Here is an 18,123-nt window from a genome sequence, read left to right as displayed (position 1 = left end):
TTCATAATTCGCTAGCTACTGGAAACGAAAAAGCTCACTGCAGTATCGTGTGATCAAAGATGACTGCCTTTCCTAACAACTAATCAGCTTTAAAATTTGTCATATTTGAATCAATTACAGTCTTTCCTTTGTTTGCATCTTGTTTTCAATTAAGTTGCCGCGCCATTTTAAATGATGTTTTAATAAAAAATTCGATGATCCCTCTCTTAACTTGAAACGTTGAGCTATGGCTCTTAAATACTGATTACAAACGCATTCGCTGGATTAAAAATTTACTTGCAATATGCAGGTAGTGAGGAGTACATTTACGCAGCTTCTAGGTTTTTGTACAGATACTTCACGCATAAATATCCTGTAGATATAGGCATTTATTCGTTAAATAATATATGAATGTACAGTTTTTCCCCATTTCTATTAATATCTTCACTTCTCGAGTCAATGACTTTAAATGGTAATTAATGGTCACCAATGGAATCCTTCCTCACTCCCTGACCAAGAAAATTTAGTGAACGATGTTCACGTCCAGAGCTTAATCTCAGGAATTCGACTATTGAGAGGCGGGAACCCATATCGTAGTTGCAGCTCCAGTTCAATTACTGGTTTAGACAAAAGCGACGTTTCCGAGTAGTCACTCCGTTTTCAAGGCGACGTTAAAATGTAGGGAAAAGTGATGGGAAACTCGATTACTTCAATGTGTTGTATTTTTTCGACTAATGGTAGGACACCTGAAGCTTAAGTAGATTTTGAACTATTACCACTCACGTGTCTGCACCTTAAACCAAAGGTGCAAACGACATCAATTTTTCCGTCTTCTTTTTGCGTTCGACAAAGGAGATATAATATAGACTTAAGTGCGTAATTTCATGGGACTTACGGAGGATACCAAGAGGGTATGAACTGTTTAATCTCTGACGAATACTAGCAGCGTCAAAAACGAATGACATCATCACAAAGCCAAGTGCGGTCTGGCGAAAGGGAGAGAGTGTTTGAATTCGATACGAACTCGATAAGTTACACAGTGAAGTGATAAGTGGTAAATTTTGCCTTTTAATATGTTGACTTATAAATAATGGGGTTATCTCTTACAGAAGTATGTTCGACTCCCGTTGTTAAACTGCAGTTTGGGGCTTTGATCTTCGACAAAAAAAACTATAGCTGTGTCATCAAAACGGATGAATGTGAACTCCTACGAAATAATTTTACTCTCATGTCCATGTTTTTACTTAGCCCATTAAGTTGCACAGTTTGATTTGTGTTCAGAAAACTAGGTCATCGAGATCACCTTGCTGTGTAACTCGGAAATTGGCCCTGACTCGTCCTCAGAAAACTAAGACGCGGAGTCATGTAAGTGGCAGATTTTTTTGGAAGACAACTGCATCAAATTGCCTTCATTTCACCCTGGTCTTGTTAAACATGGTTCAAATTTATTGTTCCACTGATACTATTGCAACATTTCTATGTACTTTACTAGAAATAGCAGATTGTTTTAGAGTACAAATGTATTAATTTACCTCCATTTCCCTTTTCTCTTTTGTTCCGGTACTCCCGGCCTTCTCACTAAAAATATCTCATCGAACGTGCTTTACTATTCTTTGATTGCCATTGGCTTTTAGCCTGTTTATATTTTTCTTTGCCTAGGAACTACATCTGTGTTAACGTTCGTTAGATTTAGCTCAATCGCTATGCCGAACACTCCTCTGTAAAACTTGTTGGTTGCACATTTTCATACAACAGCCCTTCCAAGTTGACATAGTCCTAAGAAGAATAGAAAGCGACCATTTAAAACAAATACGAGAAAAATAACTAGATGAGAAGCCACGATATTGTCAAATTATAATCATAATGGCTTTGAGAGGGTAGAAAATTGATTTTAATTTAAACGTACAGATCTGACGAGATATCTCACACATCAATGGACCAAGGCTCTTTAATCAAATTTTCAGTCCTGACCTGTTCTTCATCCCTGGTCATGCTGTGTATTCGTGACCGTAGACACTCAAAGTCTGGTCTCTTTAAGGGATCAGTCTTCCAGCATTCCATCATGATTTTGAACCTGTTTGAAAGAAAAATAATAATAATAATGATAATAATAATAATAAGAGTTTATTGTGAATATACACTTAGCTAACTTAACTTATGACGTCCTTTCGATCTTCCGTATATTTTTCATGTAAAGATTTTCCTTAATGGATTTGTTTCAACGTATAGTACACATATGCAATATAGAGGCCTACATCTTGTTACAGCGTGGCTTAATAAGACTAAAGCTCCCAAACTATTCACAAACCAGCACAAGGCGGGTATATAATCGATACAGCGAGGCAGGTATATACTTCCATTTACTTTAGATTCCTTTTGGTTTCTGGCCCCATCAGCCGAGCTTCCTTAAACGTGCTTTCATAGACAGGTACTTAAAAATGAGCACGAAACAGGGAAAGGTCGTCATATAACATGCTCAAACTAGACATAATATCAATGTTGTCTCTCACTACATAACAACATTAGATGGCAAAACTGCCGATAATTATTACGATAATAATTACTTACAGTTTTGCACTGACAAATTTTGGGCGCGGCATCCTGTACTCGTTCTTCAACATGGCTGGGATATCTCTCATATACACCCCTGGAAACGGGTCACCACCTATTAAGTGTTTACAGAAAATTTAAAAAGTAATCCTTATTAGAAAAAGAGTACCTAAAACATCATAGTGAATCTTAAGAAGCGTTATTCGACTGACGACATGCACAGGCAATAGTATGTGAAAACCCCATGACAGAAACAAGCGTTGTTTACTGAATACGGAATGTCAGGAAGGAGTTTCCTTTGAGAGCGATTTTGGGATCCCAGGACCTTATCGCTGTATTCCTTCGTTTTTTTTTTTTTTCTGTCATTATCTCTTTTGTTATTTTTTGCCTGATCGCTAACAACTTCACATAACGAGTACGTCCTAAGGAAATACTTGAAAATCACAGAGCCGCTTGCATCTATGCATTCAGTAAGCTCAAATTTTAACTCACCGACAGTGAAGATCTCGTACATGACCACACCAAAGCTCCACCTAAATTTATATAATAATAAAAACGCGAGCCTATTCAAATGTTTTGCTTCATTTGAATGATAAAAACACTTTGTTTGCTGGAGTTAACACTAATCAGTTAAAAACTGATAAAATTATGGCCTTCCAGTTTAAACAAATTGAAAATAAACATTAATCAGATAAAAGTTCGGAAAAATTGAAGATGGCTTAGAACGCAATTTTGTGAAAGAACGGCTCTGGTTTAAATTACCGGCCCATAATGTTTAAGAGCCCCAACTGGCAGGAGGCCAATTTAACTGGAGGGGGGGCAACAAAGACGAAATCCAGTGAGAAGCAGGATGGAGAGCTTGAACCTGGGAACAGTGCCTTAGCTTTACCCTTTAACTCTCATGAGTGATCGAGACACAATTTCCCCTTACAATATCGCAATACTAGCAGACAAGTCACGAGAATAAAGAAAATTATCAATAAAGGGATTTTTATTTGATCCAATGCCAGATTCTCCAAAGTAACATCATAAGGATTGAATGAAAAAGAGTAAGGGGAATTTCTGATGAGATCTTGGGAGTAAGGGGGCTAACGATGCTTAGCCAGTCAGTTAAATGACAATATCAAGTCCTTTCAGTTGTCCATTCTTGTTTTGGAAAAGTATATTTCCGGAGCTGAACATCAGAAGCTGATAAAAGCGGTTTGAAAGAGAACTAAGAGAAAATTGCACTGAATATAATTTCGTTGATCTCAATGAATCGTGCCAAAACTAGTCAACCAAAATTATTTGATAACACAAATTGTAAAACAGAAACAAAAAAAGGGGTTGATTCTCTTATCGTTTTACTTCCTAACTGAGATTCCCACAGTCCAGACCATCGTCCCGTGTTCAAACGCAAAATATGAAAGAATTGGTCCATGCTTAACGTGCGTATATCGAGTTCTGGGTGCACGCTGGAAGTTTGGAGCGCACGAGAGAAGCGTAATTCTAACTTCCCGCGCGCAACCATAACTCGATATACGCAAAGCTGAAGCATGAACCAATTCTTTCATAACATGGTATGCAGACACAAATCGCACTCGAAATAAAAGAGACCTTATTACAACTGTATTGGGTCCACTTGGTAACTGTCAGCTGTTCTACCCAAAAACTATGAATACATTACCCGGCAAAAACGACCAAGAAATATTTACTCAAATAATTGTAAATTTTCTGCTCAGAAGGCGAAAAACGAACGAAATTCTTACAAGCGCGATATCGATTCAGCATTCTTGAATCGTTGTTTACCAGAATTCACGGCTATTAATATAAATATATCAATCGTTAAAAAAATCGAAACGAAAAAATTTCAAAACTTCTTGCATTTACGAGACCCGAGTGGAAGATTTACCTGCTTTAATGGTTGTTTACCTGAATTTACGATCAGAAAATTGCGTAGCTTTGTGAGGAAAATTCTGAACTCTTTCACAACAAAATCTTCTCTTAAACAACACTTTTGGGACACATCAAAACTTCAAAATAATATTTACCGTTCTAATGCAGAGTCCCTAACGTCGCAAAGGTTCAGTTTAAGTCACAAAACCCAGTTTTATTTTCGGTCATAATTCCCATCGCGTTTAAGAATTAAGTTTCGTCGACTCAGAAACTAATTTCGTCGCTTGAAACAGCGACATGTTAATCTTTTTTCGAAACGAGTTCTATTTAGCATATTTTCTTTCCATTTTGAGCTTCCTAAGGTCTATCTCAATCGGGATAGAACAGAAAAAAAGTCTTGAAAATTTGGAACTTCGCTGCTAAACTGAACGGGAAGTTTCAGCCGAAGTAAAACCGAACATGTCATCTTATGGATGCATAGCCATTGCGAAATTAAGAATTTTTACCAAGGTGGCTCTTTAGCAATTTCATAGGACTTGCACGCACGCTGCTATGATTTTGATTATTTCAGGGAATTTCACAATATGTTCTCGTGATATTTGGGCGAATGATTATGTACAAAACAAACTCACACGTCACTCCGTGTCGTATATGCACCACTTCCAAATAGAGCCTCGGGAGCCGTCCATTTAATTGGAAGACGGCCCTAAAACCAAAGATCACAATAACATAATCATGAGTGAGTTTAAACACTTTCTCTCCATATTGTATTTCGAAACTGAAAGTTATCGTTTATGTTATATTAAATTGCCCTATCGCAAACGTGCACACTTTGCAGTTGCGTGGTTTTCGAAAAAATGATGAGCAGGTTAATTTCACGTAGGCTATTTAGTAACTTCTAACAACTGTGCTTTTTTTTAACAAGTACACTCTTTTAAATCAATCGGCTCAGATACAAGTTATTTCCAAATATGTTGTGAAGAATTACCTCGTGGGTTCGAACATATATATCTTCTGCCCAAACATCTCTGGCCATTCCAAAATCTGTGATTTTGCAAACGTCTTCGTCACCAACCAAAACATTTCTCGCGGCTAAGTCGCGATGAATGATCTAGTGACGAAATATAGCTATAAATTGACTTTCGAACTACTTGGGTTAACATAGATATTCGTATCTATACTTCTGTCCTGATACTTAAAAAAATCAACATTAGAATAGTAATAATTATAACGTATCTGAAGGGCCTTAATGTCCCAGAGTTAGCAAGATTGCTAAGGGTAATGAAATCTTGGAACACACAGACTTCTCCAACATATCCTGTGAGCAAAGTAGCAGCGAGTTAGTCGCAGATTAAATTTTTGAATTGTTGTAACAATGCTCTCCAGCTTTCGTATAGACACACAACAGGTGACTTTGTAACCTTTTTCTTCGACAAGTAGTCCATTCCATCACTGATCTGCCAAGCAAACCGAAGCAGTTGCTTGGAAGTGAGGCTGGTGCGGGGCTCTACCGAGGGATCACTGTAGTAGTTATCTCGAACTCCTCGGCTTTTCCTCAGGTACCCAAGCAAGTCACCATACTGTGCATACTCGACAACTACGAGTGGCCGGGCTGAAATACGAGAAATTTCATCTTTAACTATAAGTGGCCTTCAATTAACAATATATTCTGGTTATCAGCTATTTCTCGATTTATTCACTAGACACTTGAGTTAGCTGATCATGTTCATGACTGACTGGATTTCCTTTAGAAGTCTTTAACAAGTGTCGCAAAGTAAACTAATTATGAAGATGATGTTGATTATATAGTCCATTTGTCCAAATAAATTTTCTCCTATGCGTTTACAACACTCTTCAGAGGACTTTGGTTAGACTCAGGAGCTTCTTTATCAGCTGTGCGAGCTGTAAGCAACTTTGCAGATCCCCTTATCTAAGAATATTTGGAAACAAGGCCTTTCCACTATGTAATTTACACACAGTAGTTCAAGGCGTGCTGAGATCATTGCATAATCTCAGCACACCTGGTTACAAACTGTAACTGACGCATATACATGCAAGGACGACGTAACGATGAAGCAAGACTCGTGCACCCCGGCAACACTTCCACAGATGACATTGACAGCAAAGATGCCACTACCTCAAGCTCACCTTCAGTAGTAACACAACCGTAAAGGCGGATGACGTGAGGATGAGGATCTAGGTGTTTAAGGAGTGACATCTCTGACAACAGGTCTGCCTTCTCTTTTTCTGAAGCATCATCTTTGTAAATACCAACAAACCAAAATTCCATTTAAATCAGAATTTAATCAACATTAAAATGACCAATTCTATAAAATCTAACTTCTCTCCAGCGCCACACTGATCATTTCATCAAATGTTTACGACATTGCTCGGATCAAAGCTTGATGGTTTTAAGTGTACATGCATTTCTTGTATTAGAGTCTTTTTTTATTAGTTCCCAAGTGTACAAAAGGTCTTTTTTAGTGGAAAATAAGGTGAAATGTAACCTTGAACGCTCTTCACTGCTACCACAGTCCATCCTGGTTTTCCCGGCAAATCAAACGCTAAGCCTCGTGACACCACGCCGAATGCGCCACGCCCAATAACCTTCTCCACATTCAGCCTTGCTCGCGGTATTTCCCATTCAGGGTCACCCGATGAGGATACGTTGCAAGCTCCATTTGGAAAAAACTCGTTGCATGTGGCTTGCGATCTCAAGGACACCCTGGTAATAGATAACGTCAGAGCTTAGGCTATACTCAGCCATATTGGTGGGGGAAGGGGGAGAGTGAGGAGTGGCAGAGATGACGGGAAAAATAACTGGAGTTAGACACAAACGGCACTAGAAAAACATTCGACTAAAGAGAATTAGGTCGGTTTGCTTTTTAGTCTATGTTGTTAGTCATTATTTTTAAAAGTATTCATTCTGCGAAAACCTCTTGCCTCCTGTTTGATAGGGAGTGATAATTCATTCAGGAATTTATAAATACATACATTTGGAGCTCATCGGCTTCTTCACCTGAAATGGCAAAATTAATTCACGTTACTCACAGCATCATTAATTAACAGCGTATAAACCTATAAGACAATGTATGTCAAAATCATTTATAAGGTTAGTTTTTAACCAGATATTTACTCACGTGTTCGCTGATTTGTCTGTCCTCTGGATCTCTTAGCCATATATCGTTTGATGAAGAGAGCAAAGATCGCGATCACCACTAAGCCCGCTGTTATAGACAGGTACTTGGTGAGTGACTCTCTGCCATCTGTTTTCGAGAGAATAGTTCTTCTAAATCACTCATAATCTAATTTAATCGGCAATTAAGGACATTGAAAATACAGGTTCTAACAAAACCCAAGGAAACTTAGAAAACTGAAATATTTCTTTACTCCCTAAAATTTGGAATTTTCTCTCAGTTAGCACAGTCTGCCCTATGAAATGGCCCCAAAGTTGATCCAATGCGTCTTCCCGCCAGAAAAAAACTGGAATTTTTCATCACAAGGCGGAATTTAAGCTAAGTAACTGTTTTCAAAAGAATTCCGAATGCAAGAGAGTAATATTCATGAACTTTTCTCCTGAGGAACTAACCTGCATTGACATTTTTGGAGGCACTTGTTTCAGGTTCTTCGTGTAACTCTGGGTGTTTTCTGATACCTGTGGGATATTTCACGATTTATCATAGTTTTGACCAGTAAAAGACATGATTATCAACTAGGCTCAGTCATAATAATTACAGTCCACTTTCTAAGCGTTAATTCCGTGCGCATGCATTCTATGTTCCTCGTTATTTGTGGATTCGTGTAACTAACCGAGTTTCTATCCGCATAATGATCTTTGAGGTCTCCTGGGTTGCAAGGCTTTGGTAACTGCTCTAACTCAAAATAGATATCGTGACCAGGCTGTTATTACACTTACCCTTTTCGTGCAACGTGAACGTCACCGAGTCAATCGCTATCTTATTGCTTGCTAAACATATGTAACTTGTAAAGTCCCTATCATTTATGGGAGTGACTATCAAGGAACTTGAGTTTGAGGTATGTGAAAAGCCTTGCGTAATCTCTCCATCGAGCGTGCGCCAAGTGAAAGTCGGGGAAGGATTTGCATCGGCTGTACATTTAAGCCTGGTTGAATTTCCTCTTGTTAACTCCAAAGCCACTTTTTTATTAGGGTTGATTATTTTCGGTGCATCTGAAAGAAGGGAAACTGTTTGGACAAAAATTTACACAAGGGTAAACACTCCTCGGGCCTAATCGGTTCTTCTATGGCCTAGTGTGAAATTTTTGCATCAAATAGTTCCTGGTATATTTCAAAAGTGCATTAATTTTATGGGAAAATCTATGGATGGATAGCGGGATTCTCTTGTTAGAAAATAGAGGCTTCACTTTAAACTAGCAACCGATGAGTTGGGCACACTTCAAAATACTCACATAGAACATCAACAGCAGTAAAAGACGGGCTGTGATCTCCGAATTGGGACATTGAAACACACATATAGCTTCCAGCTTGTGATTTATTTATACTTTGAATGAAGAGGAATCTGTTTCGTCCTTTCTCGATGAGTCGGTTGTCTTTCAGCCACATGACAGATGTACTTTCCGTCCTCATTCTGGCACGGCAAGTGATGTTCAGTGGTTCTCCTTCCTTAATCTCGAGGGTTATATTTTCAGGTTCTGCATGACAAAGAATGTTTATGACCTCAAGCGTCTGCATCAGACACGGTTGCACCATTTCTATCATTAGGAACATCTATAACCCCTTCTAAACTTATGTCAGGCTAACTCCTCACAAAAAGGCTCGCTAACTCAATCTGCGCGTCAATCAACTGACTCCATCACTGACATTTACAGTCGTGATTTGAGCATATGGAGTTGTACATTTTCAGGATAGCCTGTCTAATAACAATTAAATTTCTCGACAAAAAAATTATAAGCATTGAACATCGATCGGTTAACGGTTAACGGTTATCTATGTATTCTAAGGAAGGGGAGAAAAGAGAGGGATTACCTGGTGGTCTCGTTGGTGATGGAGGTGGATCCTGTGAGGACAGAAATGTTGTTCTTAAGTCTAATTACAAGACTTCACAAAGTGGCTATCCGCCTGTGAAAACTCTAAAAAACATAGCATTGAAGCAAACCTGGGAAAACTCGTATACTTCACAACCATTCACCACTGCTAGTGGTGGAAATTAACCTTGCCACTTTGCAGCTCGGTAAATATCCATCGCAAGCCACCGACACTGAGGTGAGCATTTGCTTTAGTATGTACTAAAACATTGAGACAGTATGGCACAGAAAAAGTTCTAAATCGGTTATTCCTACAACGATTCCTGCTGCAATTCCTGCGCGCGTTGCTTGGAGGTAAAAGTTATCAATAATCACGATAGAGGAGATGAAAAGTGGTGGATATTTACCGAGCCACGAAGCAGTGAGGTAAATATTCACTTCTTTTACCGACTCTGAGGTAAATTTATTATTCACTTCCGAAACAGCCAATCAGCTCGATTCACTCGATTAGCAATTTTTCCACGAGCGCGCGCTGGATATGAGACGGTAAATAGCCAACAAGGCGCACTGCGTCGAGTTGTCTGTAGCCAATCTCGTATCCAAAAAGCGCGAATGGGAAAATTGTTTTATTAAATTTCATGAAATCCTGAACGTTTGGATGTTTGGAGCATTTATTCTGCTCTACAACAGTTGACACAGCGTTTCCATATATGGTGACTCGGAATATGAGCTGACAACCGGAGTCGAGTGAACCAATCAGAACACTAGAAAAGCAATCTTCGGAGTTGAAATTTTGATTAAAAAGGGCATTCGGAGTATGAGTAGCCAAAAAGGACGTGCCTTCAAAGCTATCCACTCTATTAGTAAATACTAACCTCGATTATTTCTCGATCACAAAAGAAGTTTCCCTATTTATAATCATATATGTAAATATATTTGACTGAATTTGCATGATATTTCTCTTTCTGAAGGAGCTAATGACTACATTGAGCTGAGCGTAATGAATGATGGAGACTGCCTAAGCTTACCTGAAAGGAGAAGAGATTTTTGATGAAACAGACATCATTGATAATGTAAAAGAAGTGATTATAGCTCGCGCGTTTTACCTGACAAAGTTCTTCTCTTCCAGTTTATCTAATGCGCAAATGACCATTTCTCGAACTGTGGAGTACTCTTTTAGAAAGTTACAGATTTTTTTCGAAAAGAAATTATTTCTTACCTGAACGATTAGTGTAAACCCACTTTCTTTTAAATTACGGCAACGATCAATGCAGAACCTGATCCCATAATCGGAAGAATCTTTTAATTGAACGTTCAGAAGTTGGAAAGCCACAAAGCCACGGGCCAAGTCTCCCACCCACTGTAAACGCCTTGTGATTAAGGCCTCTGTATATTTTTTCACTGATTCGCTTCCATTTGATTCTCGAATAACTGTTACCCAGTGGTAACCTGAAATACTTTCGCCTTCTTTTCTCCAGTGAGCAAAGATGACTGTCGGTTGCTTTGATTTCTCCTCCAAAGTGAGGTTAAAATTCCAAGTAAATGTTTGGTTGGATCCAGTGAAGGAAATTGTCGTTTCATTTGGTTTAGTGATTATTTCTAAGCCACTTATTTCATTCCAACCTAAAACACCAATTAATCAAGTTTTTCATGCACTTGGAAGAACCCTTCGCCAAACGAAACAACAAAAACAACAAAAACAAAAGCTGAGGGAAAAAGCAGGGATAAAGAGGGAAATATGAACTCGATGGTAAAAGTTCTGTCAACTTAAAAGCATTAACTCAGAATGATGACACCTGAATGCTTTGTGGTTCTACCTTTAAATATGCTCCATCCTGATTGATAATCGCAAGAGAGCAGAATATTGGGCCAATATCTGCTCTCTTACGACGGGTGAAAACCAAAATTAGTTTGGCGTGTTAAATGAAGGCAACTATCCAAATTTACTAGAATTGCTATCAAAAGGGATCGAAAACTAAAATGATTGGTTATGCGGGTGGGTATATTGAACGAACATTGTTCATGAAACCATTTTTCTGTGTCTTTTCTTGCTTATTTTTTAAAAGGTTACAATGTTCTTGCAATCCCGAGGGTATTTTCTAACAGATTAGAACATTAACTTAACCTTGTTATTCTCAGTTTTAACGGGAACAGTTCCACTAGAATTAGACCCTGAAAACAGAGTGTCCTACGACCGAGAGAAAGGATCGAAAGGAGAGTCCTGTCACTCGGCAGTTCAATTTAAAAGCATAAACATTGTGAATGTTCTCATTACCCTTCAAGTCACCGACCGCAAGCCATCGAAAACGAAACTATTGTATAGGAATAATGCTAAAAATAACGATCAAACTTTCTTGAAAAAAACGAGGACAAATGCGTTTATGAACTTCGGAATACCAAATGTGTGGTCGAAATTTGATTTGTCCCTGTGTGGCTGTCGATTATAAGTTCTTGCCTGTTCATCTCTCCAATGTTCATCTAGCTTGTGTTTTCAAAAAATAATTTTATTTTGATAGAGTAAGTGCTGGCGAGTTCTAAAATCTCTAGTCAAAGAATGGCATTTCATTCAGTTTTTCTATAAACGATCTACAGATACTGACAGGAGATCGAAAATGCTTAGTATGAAAAGGACAACAACTCTCATCAACAAAGGGTGCAGAGGACAAATCGCAAAGGAGCTGCGTGTTACGGGCCCCACGGGATGATTGACTGAAGTAAGCAAGTTGGAAAGGTGGTTTTGGCAGTCAAAGAGGCAACGACGGATAACGATATTGCCATAACCCAAAGACAGAAGCTCAAATCTTTCGTCATAACCGAAAACGGAATTTCAAGGATCGACGTAAAGCCAGGTTTCATCAATTTCCGAATAAAAATATTTGGGGAGTTGCACTTTGCTTGTATCAAACCTTTTCTGTTTCCATAAAATCTGATAACCAGTTTGTTTGTTTGTTTGTTTTTGTCTTTTATTTGTTTAAATTGATCTGCAAATTAGGAAACGTGGCCATTGATTTAACATATAGATGCTGAGCGGCAGACCAACGGTGGTTTTGAATTATTTTTTTTATCTCCCACCCAGTTCAAACTCTTCTTTTTCATCAATTTCTTGCGATCCTCTTTTTTCTTTGCCCGAAAATTGACGAAGAAATGTCATCGAGTCACTCAAGACCGAGCTGAACTCTAATACACATAGTTAACATTCAATTAAGACGATATTTCGTTCTCAACGAGAAAAATGCAGTTTTAGGGAAATGTTTTGATTTTTTTCACTAGGGAAATTATCCTATATTTTTCTAGCCAATCGCTCGTTGGAAGCCACTAGTTTTATTCCAACCAGTAGAGCAAAACGATGTTCGACATTCGGAACACAACTTAAAAGGAGAGAATTGAGAAATTTGCCTCTACTAGAGTCCAAAGCAGCGAGGAAGCCGTAGGTAACATCAGCGAGCAAAAATAGACTGAACAAACAAACAAACAAAAAAAGAAGAAAAAGAACGTTCATGGACACTGGAGTCACTGGAATATTAGGGACCTTAAGCAGTGAGGACGGCAACGCCAAGGAAGACTTCGATTAAAAAATGAATTTTTGCCTTCAATCAGAATTTCAAAAATGGCTGCATTTGTTCACGGTCTCATATGGCGCCACACCTCAACTTCAGCATAACGTATAAAAGAAACGTTGAGCTCCAGACGGAAATTAAAATTATTTCCGTCGTGGTCTCGGTTCGCAGGCGACGCAAATTGTGGTGATTTCACGTTGTTGTTTTACAGAGGAAGGCTAAGAAATGTACAAAGTTTTAAAACTCACGTGCTGCGCTATGGTTCATACAATTAGATCTTTTGTTTTTCCATGTCCTCGTTGCCGTCGCCGTCGTGGTTTGCTTAAGGTCCCTAATTTGTATGAGGTTGCGGCTATCGGACACAATTAACTGTTTTTGCCGATTCATGTCCTAAGTCGATGTTTATTTACATAAATTCAATGCGATACCATAGTGGCGTGTGCTATAAAGCATGAAAAACATTATAAACACCATGATAGAGTTTATATTGACTAGCTCTTTAAACTTGATGTCAAAAAATAGTAATTTTAACTTTTGTTGTATACTCACAGCTCATCCAAAGAAAAGTGGTTAGAATAGGGATTACCACTGCCATCTTTAGCTGATAGAGGCTTGGCCCGAATATCCTTCTCAGTTTGTTAGAACAAAGGCTCCAGACAGATGAGTACGCAAGGCAAGTATTGTATGATGGCCTAATCGGGAACTCTCCCTCCCTGAGGTGGTCACGTAACTCTATTGTTCTAGCCGAGAGCGGATGTTTAAAACTGTGCAATCATTGAAAACAAAATTTCAAAGTTTGAAAAAATGCCAATTTGGATCAATTTCAAATAAAACATATGCTAATCATGAGTCACAATTGCGTTATAGGTTTCGAACGTGGCCGATGCAGAAAATCATTGATTGTCTTAAAAACTTCAGTCACTCCCTTCTTTGCTGCAAAAGCAGCGACTGCAACAATGTAGCTCACGGAATTCTATCTTGCTACAAGTTACAAGATGTATTCAGGTAGTTCACAGACAAAATATGGAAACTTCAGCTGAAATATTTTTCATACCAGCGTGATCTGAGCAGACCCTTCTCTTCGACCTTAATTTGCATATTAAAAATTCGCTACTTTGTACGAAAGAATTCTCAAAATTCAGGCGTTAATGGGGCTGAAAAAGCATATCAGTGCATAGTTTATACACCAATGAGGTCACGGATTGTCTCAAACCCGCGGTTATAGCTTCCATCCACCAACTTCTTAAAACAACGCAAATCCATGTGTTTGTTCAATTGCGCTCGTGCATGATTCTGAAAATTGACCAAGATCTCCTTTTGACCGTTCAAACTTCGTTCGTTTATCTTTTACGTTGAGAATTTTAGGTTTTCATAGAAGCTGAATGGAGAATAGACGCCGAGTTGTCCTAGAACGTTGCGTAAACGTGATCAGTCGTAACGCTCGCGCGCTTGTGTGACTTACAAAGTAGACAACGGTGATCAGAAGGCGCCTTCTCGATAATTTACGTTGAAATACAGGTCACGAATTACGCACAGTGTGGAGAAGGTCAAAATTAAAGAATAAAATTTGGCACTCTGGTCATAACAGACATATCGCGTTGCTTAAAAGGACACAAAAACAAGTTGAATAGGCTACAGTGTTTATAGTTACAAAACAACACGCATACACTCTGAAACAATTCTTGCAGTTTCTCTCGAGATTTAGTACACGGAACCCGATGAACTAGCTCTCCTTTTTGAAAATTTGTCTCCATCATTAATGATGTTATGCTCTTATAGACTACAACGGTTTTGAGCGACAAACTCGACATTTCCCTGCGATCAAATTCAACTGGACAAACCCGGCTTGATATACTGCGTGACGTGACTGTGCAAATTTTCCCCTTGCCATATGGCCAGTTTCGCGGGTTCTACAAATTGAAACCAAAATTAGTTAATATAACGAATTAGAATCAAAAGTTATTAAAATAGAATGAAAAAATTTACCTTTTAATGAGAATTTACTTGATTCATGGAAAGCAAAGATTGGAGTGGCTTTGGGTATTTCAGCCCCGATTTCTTTCCTGGAATGCCGGTATCACAGCGGATTTGAACCCCCCGCGGATTTTTGACCCCCCAGTCCAAATCCGTTGGCGGATATGGACCCCCCTTCGCAGATTTGGACCCCCTACCAAACTTTCCTTTTAAGCATCGTTTGTATCATATTTGATAACTAATTCTAGTTGCAAGCTTTTTGTCGAATCACAACATTTTGTCACAACACAACATTCCTCAAAAAAGCTAGAGAAAAACAGCCATTTCATTCCAATTCTGCCGCATTTATTATAGCGAGTCGTACAGTATACGCAAGAATTAGATGCGAACAAACTACTGAAGTAGTTACAGTAGATCTTTGCTTCTTCTTATGAGAATCAATATTGATACGAAACGTCATAACAATAGTGGAGACTATTGCGTCCCGTCACAAAAATAACTCAGTCTGATTTTCTAATTAAATAACCTTAAACAGTCAGTCTGAACAAGAACGAAGTAATTATTCCTACTACAAGTCGTTCGTAAAGCCTATGATAAGTAAAAATGTTTTATTCTGAACTATAAGAACACTCAGCTTATTTTCAGATGCAAATCAACTTTAATGTCTACGTTTTAACAAAAGTGGAGACTATTACATCGAACTCAATCTTATTCTCTAATTTTAACGATTAGTAACCGTTGAGGGATCCGAAATAACACCTTAACAGTTACGAAGACGTCTAGAGTCTGGCGGTCTACGGACAATGCAGAACCTCTCGCCCTCCGGGGCAGTCTTAAATACCTCGCAGCTCATGTGAAACCATTCCTCGCACGACTCGCTTTGTATCATGTCGTCCCAACACTCGGGTATTGAACAATAACAAAAGAAATTAGTGTCACAGGTTTGTCTCTTATTGAATCTAGCGGTGTTCGACTATCACGGAAAAGGTTCAAAAACGACCTTTCTCCAAACATTAAACTAAATGCTTGCCCATTTTCCCTTGGTCAAAAGAAACATCCGATGGGTAATTTCCGGCTGCCAGTTCGTATGCATTGGCAATACGCATGTTTTGAACTAAAAGCATACTTCTCTATTAAAAACGTTAAGGATGATGTTTTCACTCAGTTTTGTTGGGGGATCCAAATCCGCGCAGGGGGTCAAAATCCGCTAGGACACCGGGACGACATATCGAGTCATTTGAAGTACTACCACCTATCCAGCGAAATCCTCGATTACAAGTTAATTTTGTTTCGTTCCGGTCATTTTAACCGGCACGATATGGAAAAAATATAAAAGTTATTGGTATGTTCTTAACATCCGAACACTTTAAGAAACATTGGAAATGCGGTGAAAGTACTTGTTAACAGCCACAGCACAAGGGAAAATATGAGGCAGTGAAAGAAAGCAATACTGACTGGAGATGTTTTCGAAGTTTTCGGAATTAAAGTTGTAGGCGGATCACATGGGTAACATATTTGCAATTTCTAGGGGGTGAAGGCTATTATTTAACTAAAAATTGGTTCGTAAGTGCCTATCTGGGCTATCTGCACCAGCAGAAAAAACCAGAATTCACTGTACAAAATGAAAGGACAAATTGTGTCATGACGAATTTTTGTCTCGATTGCATCCGCTTAAAATTTCAAAATTGTCAAATTTCGTCAGCGCTTGATCTGCTCATGACTCATGACATCAGTCTCCTTTCACTGCCTCATATTCCTCTTTTTGCTAAGGTGATGTTTAGAACATACCAATAACTGTTAAATTTTCTCTAAATCAGGGCTGAAATACCCAAAGCAACTCCAATCTTTGCTTCCCATGAATAAAATAAACATTTCAAAAGATAAAATTCTCATTAAAATGTAAAATTATTCAGTCTATTATTAACAACTTTCGATTCTAATTCGATATATTAACTAAATTTTGGTTTCAACTTGAAGAGCCCGCGAAACAGGTTGTAAGACAAAGAGAAAAGTTTGCACAATCACGTCACGCAATACATCAATCTGGGTTAATCCAGTTGATTTTTGATGGTCGCAAGGAAATGTCGAGTTTGTCGCTCAAAACCGTTGTGGTCTATAAGAGCATAATGACAGGAACAAATTTGCAGAAAGGAGGGCTAGTTCATTGGGCTTTGTGTAATAAATCTCGGGAGAAACTGCAAGAATTGTTTCAGTGTATGCGTGTTGTTTTGTAACTATAAACACTGTAACCGATTTTAACTTGTTTTTGTGTCCTTTTAAGAAACGCGATATGTCTGTTATGACCAGAGTGCCAAGTTTTATTCTTCAATTTTGATCTTCTCCACACTGTGCGTAATTCATGACCTGTATTTCAACGTAAATTATCGAGAAGGCGCCTTCTAATCACCGTTGTCTACTTTGTAAGTCACACAAGCGCGCGAGCGTCACGACCGATCACGTTTACGCAACGTTCTAGGACAACTCGGCATATATTCTCCATTCAGTTTCTATGAAAACCTAAAATTCTCAACGTAAAAGATAAACGAACGAAGTTTGAACGGTCAAAAGGAGATCTTGGTCAATTTTCAGAATCATGCAACTGACCTTTGACACGAGCGCAATTGAACAAACACATGGATTTGCGTTGTTTTAAGAAGTTGGTGGATGGAAGCTATAACCGCGGGTTTGAGACAATCCGTGACCTCATTGGTGTATAAACTATGCACTGATATGCTTTTTCAGCCCCATTAACGCCTGAATTTTGAGAATTCTTTCGTACAAAGAAGTGAATTTTTAATATGCAAATTAAGGTCGAAGAGAAGGGTCTGCTCAGATCACGCTGGTATGAAAAATATTTCAGCTGAAGTTTCCATATTTTGTCTGTGAACTAACTGAATACATCTTGTAACCTGTAGCGAGATAGAATTCCGTGAGCTGCATTGTTGCAGTCGCTGCGCGCTGGACAAAATCTTTGAAATTTACGCTTTCGATCGCTGTTCACAGGGGTGGTCTGGCCAAAAATCATTTTTGACTTGTGGCGAGTCAAAAAAAGAGAATTACTATTTATTTTTTTACATGAGATCTGTGTGATTCAGATTATGTCGGCTTTATAGCTCGACACCTTCATCAACGTATTGTTGAACATAAAAGCTTTGCGATCGGTAAACCACTGACTTTTCGACAG

General features: G+C 38.5%; 1 protein-coding gene across 1 annotated transcript; it reads right to left on the bottom strand.

The window, feature by feature from the left end:
* Positions 1-1,058: 1,058 nt before the first annotated feature.
* On the bottom strand, positions 1,059-13,619 carry LOC131775129 (fibroblast growth factor receptor 3-like). The gene is made up of 17 exons (XM_059091217.2): positions 13,515-13,619; positions 10,628-11,031; positions 9,410-9,440; positions 8,833-9,075; positions 8,321-8,593; positions 7,994-8,059; positions 7,545-7,670; positions 7,399-7,423; positions 6,912-7,129; positions 6,553-6,663; positions 5,826-6,016; positions 5,393-5,515; positions 5,037-5,110; positions 3,022-3,062; positions 2,548-2,644; positions 1,951-2,053; positions 1,059-1,755 (listed from the first exon to the last, which is right to left on the bottom strand). The coding sequence occupies exons 1-17, from the start codon at positions 13,558-13,560 to the stop codon at positions 1,681-1,683; spliced, it is 2,247 nt and encodes a 748-aa protein (XP_058947200.2). The 5' UTR covers positions 13,561-13,619; the 3' UTR covers positions 1,059-1,680.
* Between the last annotated feature and the right edge of the window lie 4,504 nt (positions 13,620-18,123).

This window comes from Pocillopora verrucosa, chromosome 6 (assembly GCF_036669915.1).
Source record: "Pocillopora verrucosa isolate sample1 chromosome 6, ASM3666991v2, whole genome shotgun sequence".
Lineage (NCBI taxonomy): Eukaryota > Metazoa > Cnidaria > Anthozoa > Scleractinia > Pocilloporidae > Pocillopora > Pocillopora verrucosa.
Note: the sequence above shows the minus strand (reverse complement) of the source record. Positions and strands in the feature narration are given on the sequence as shown.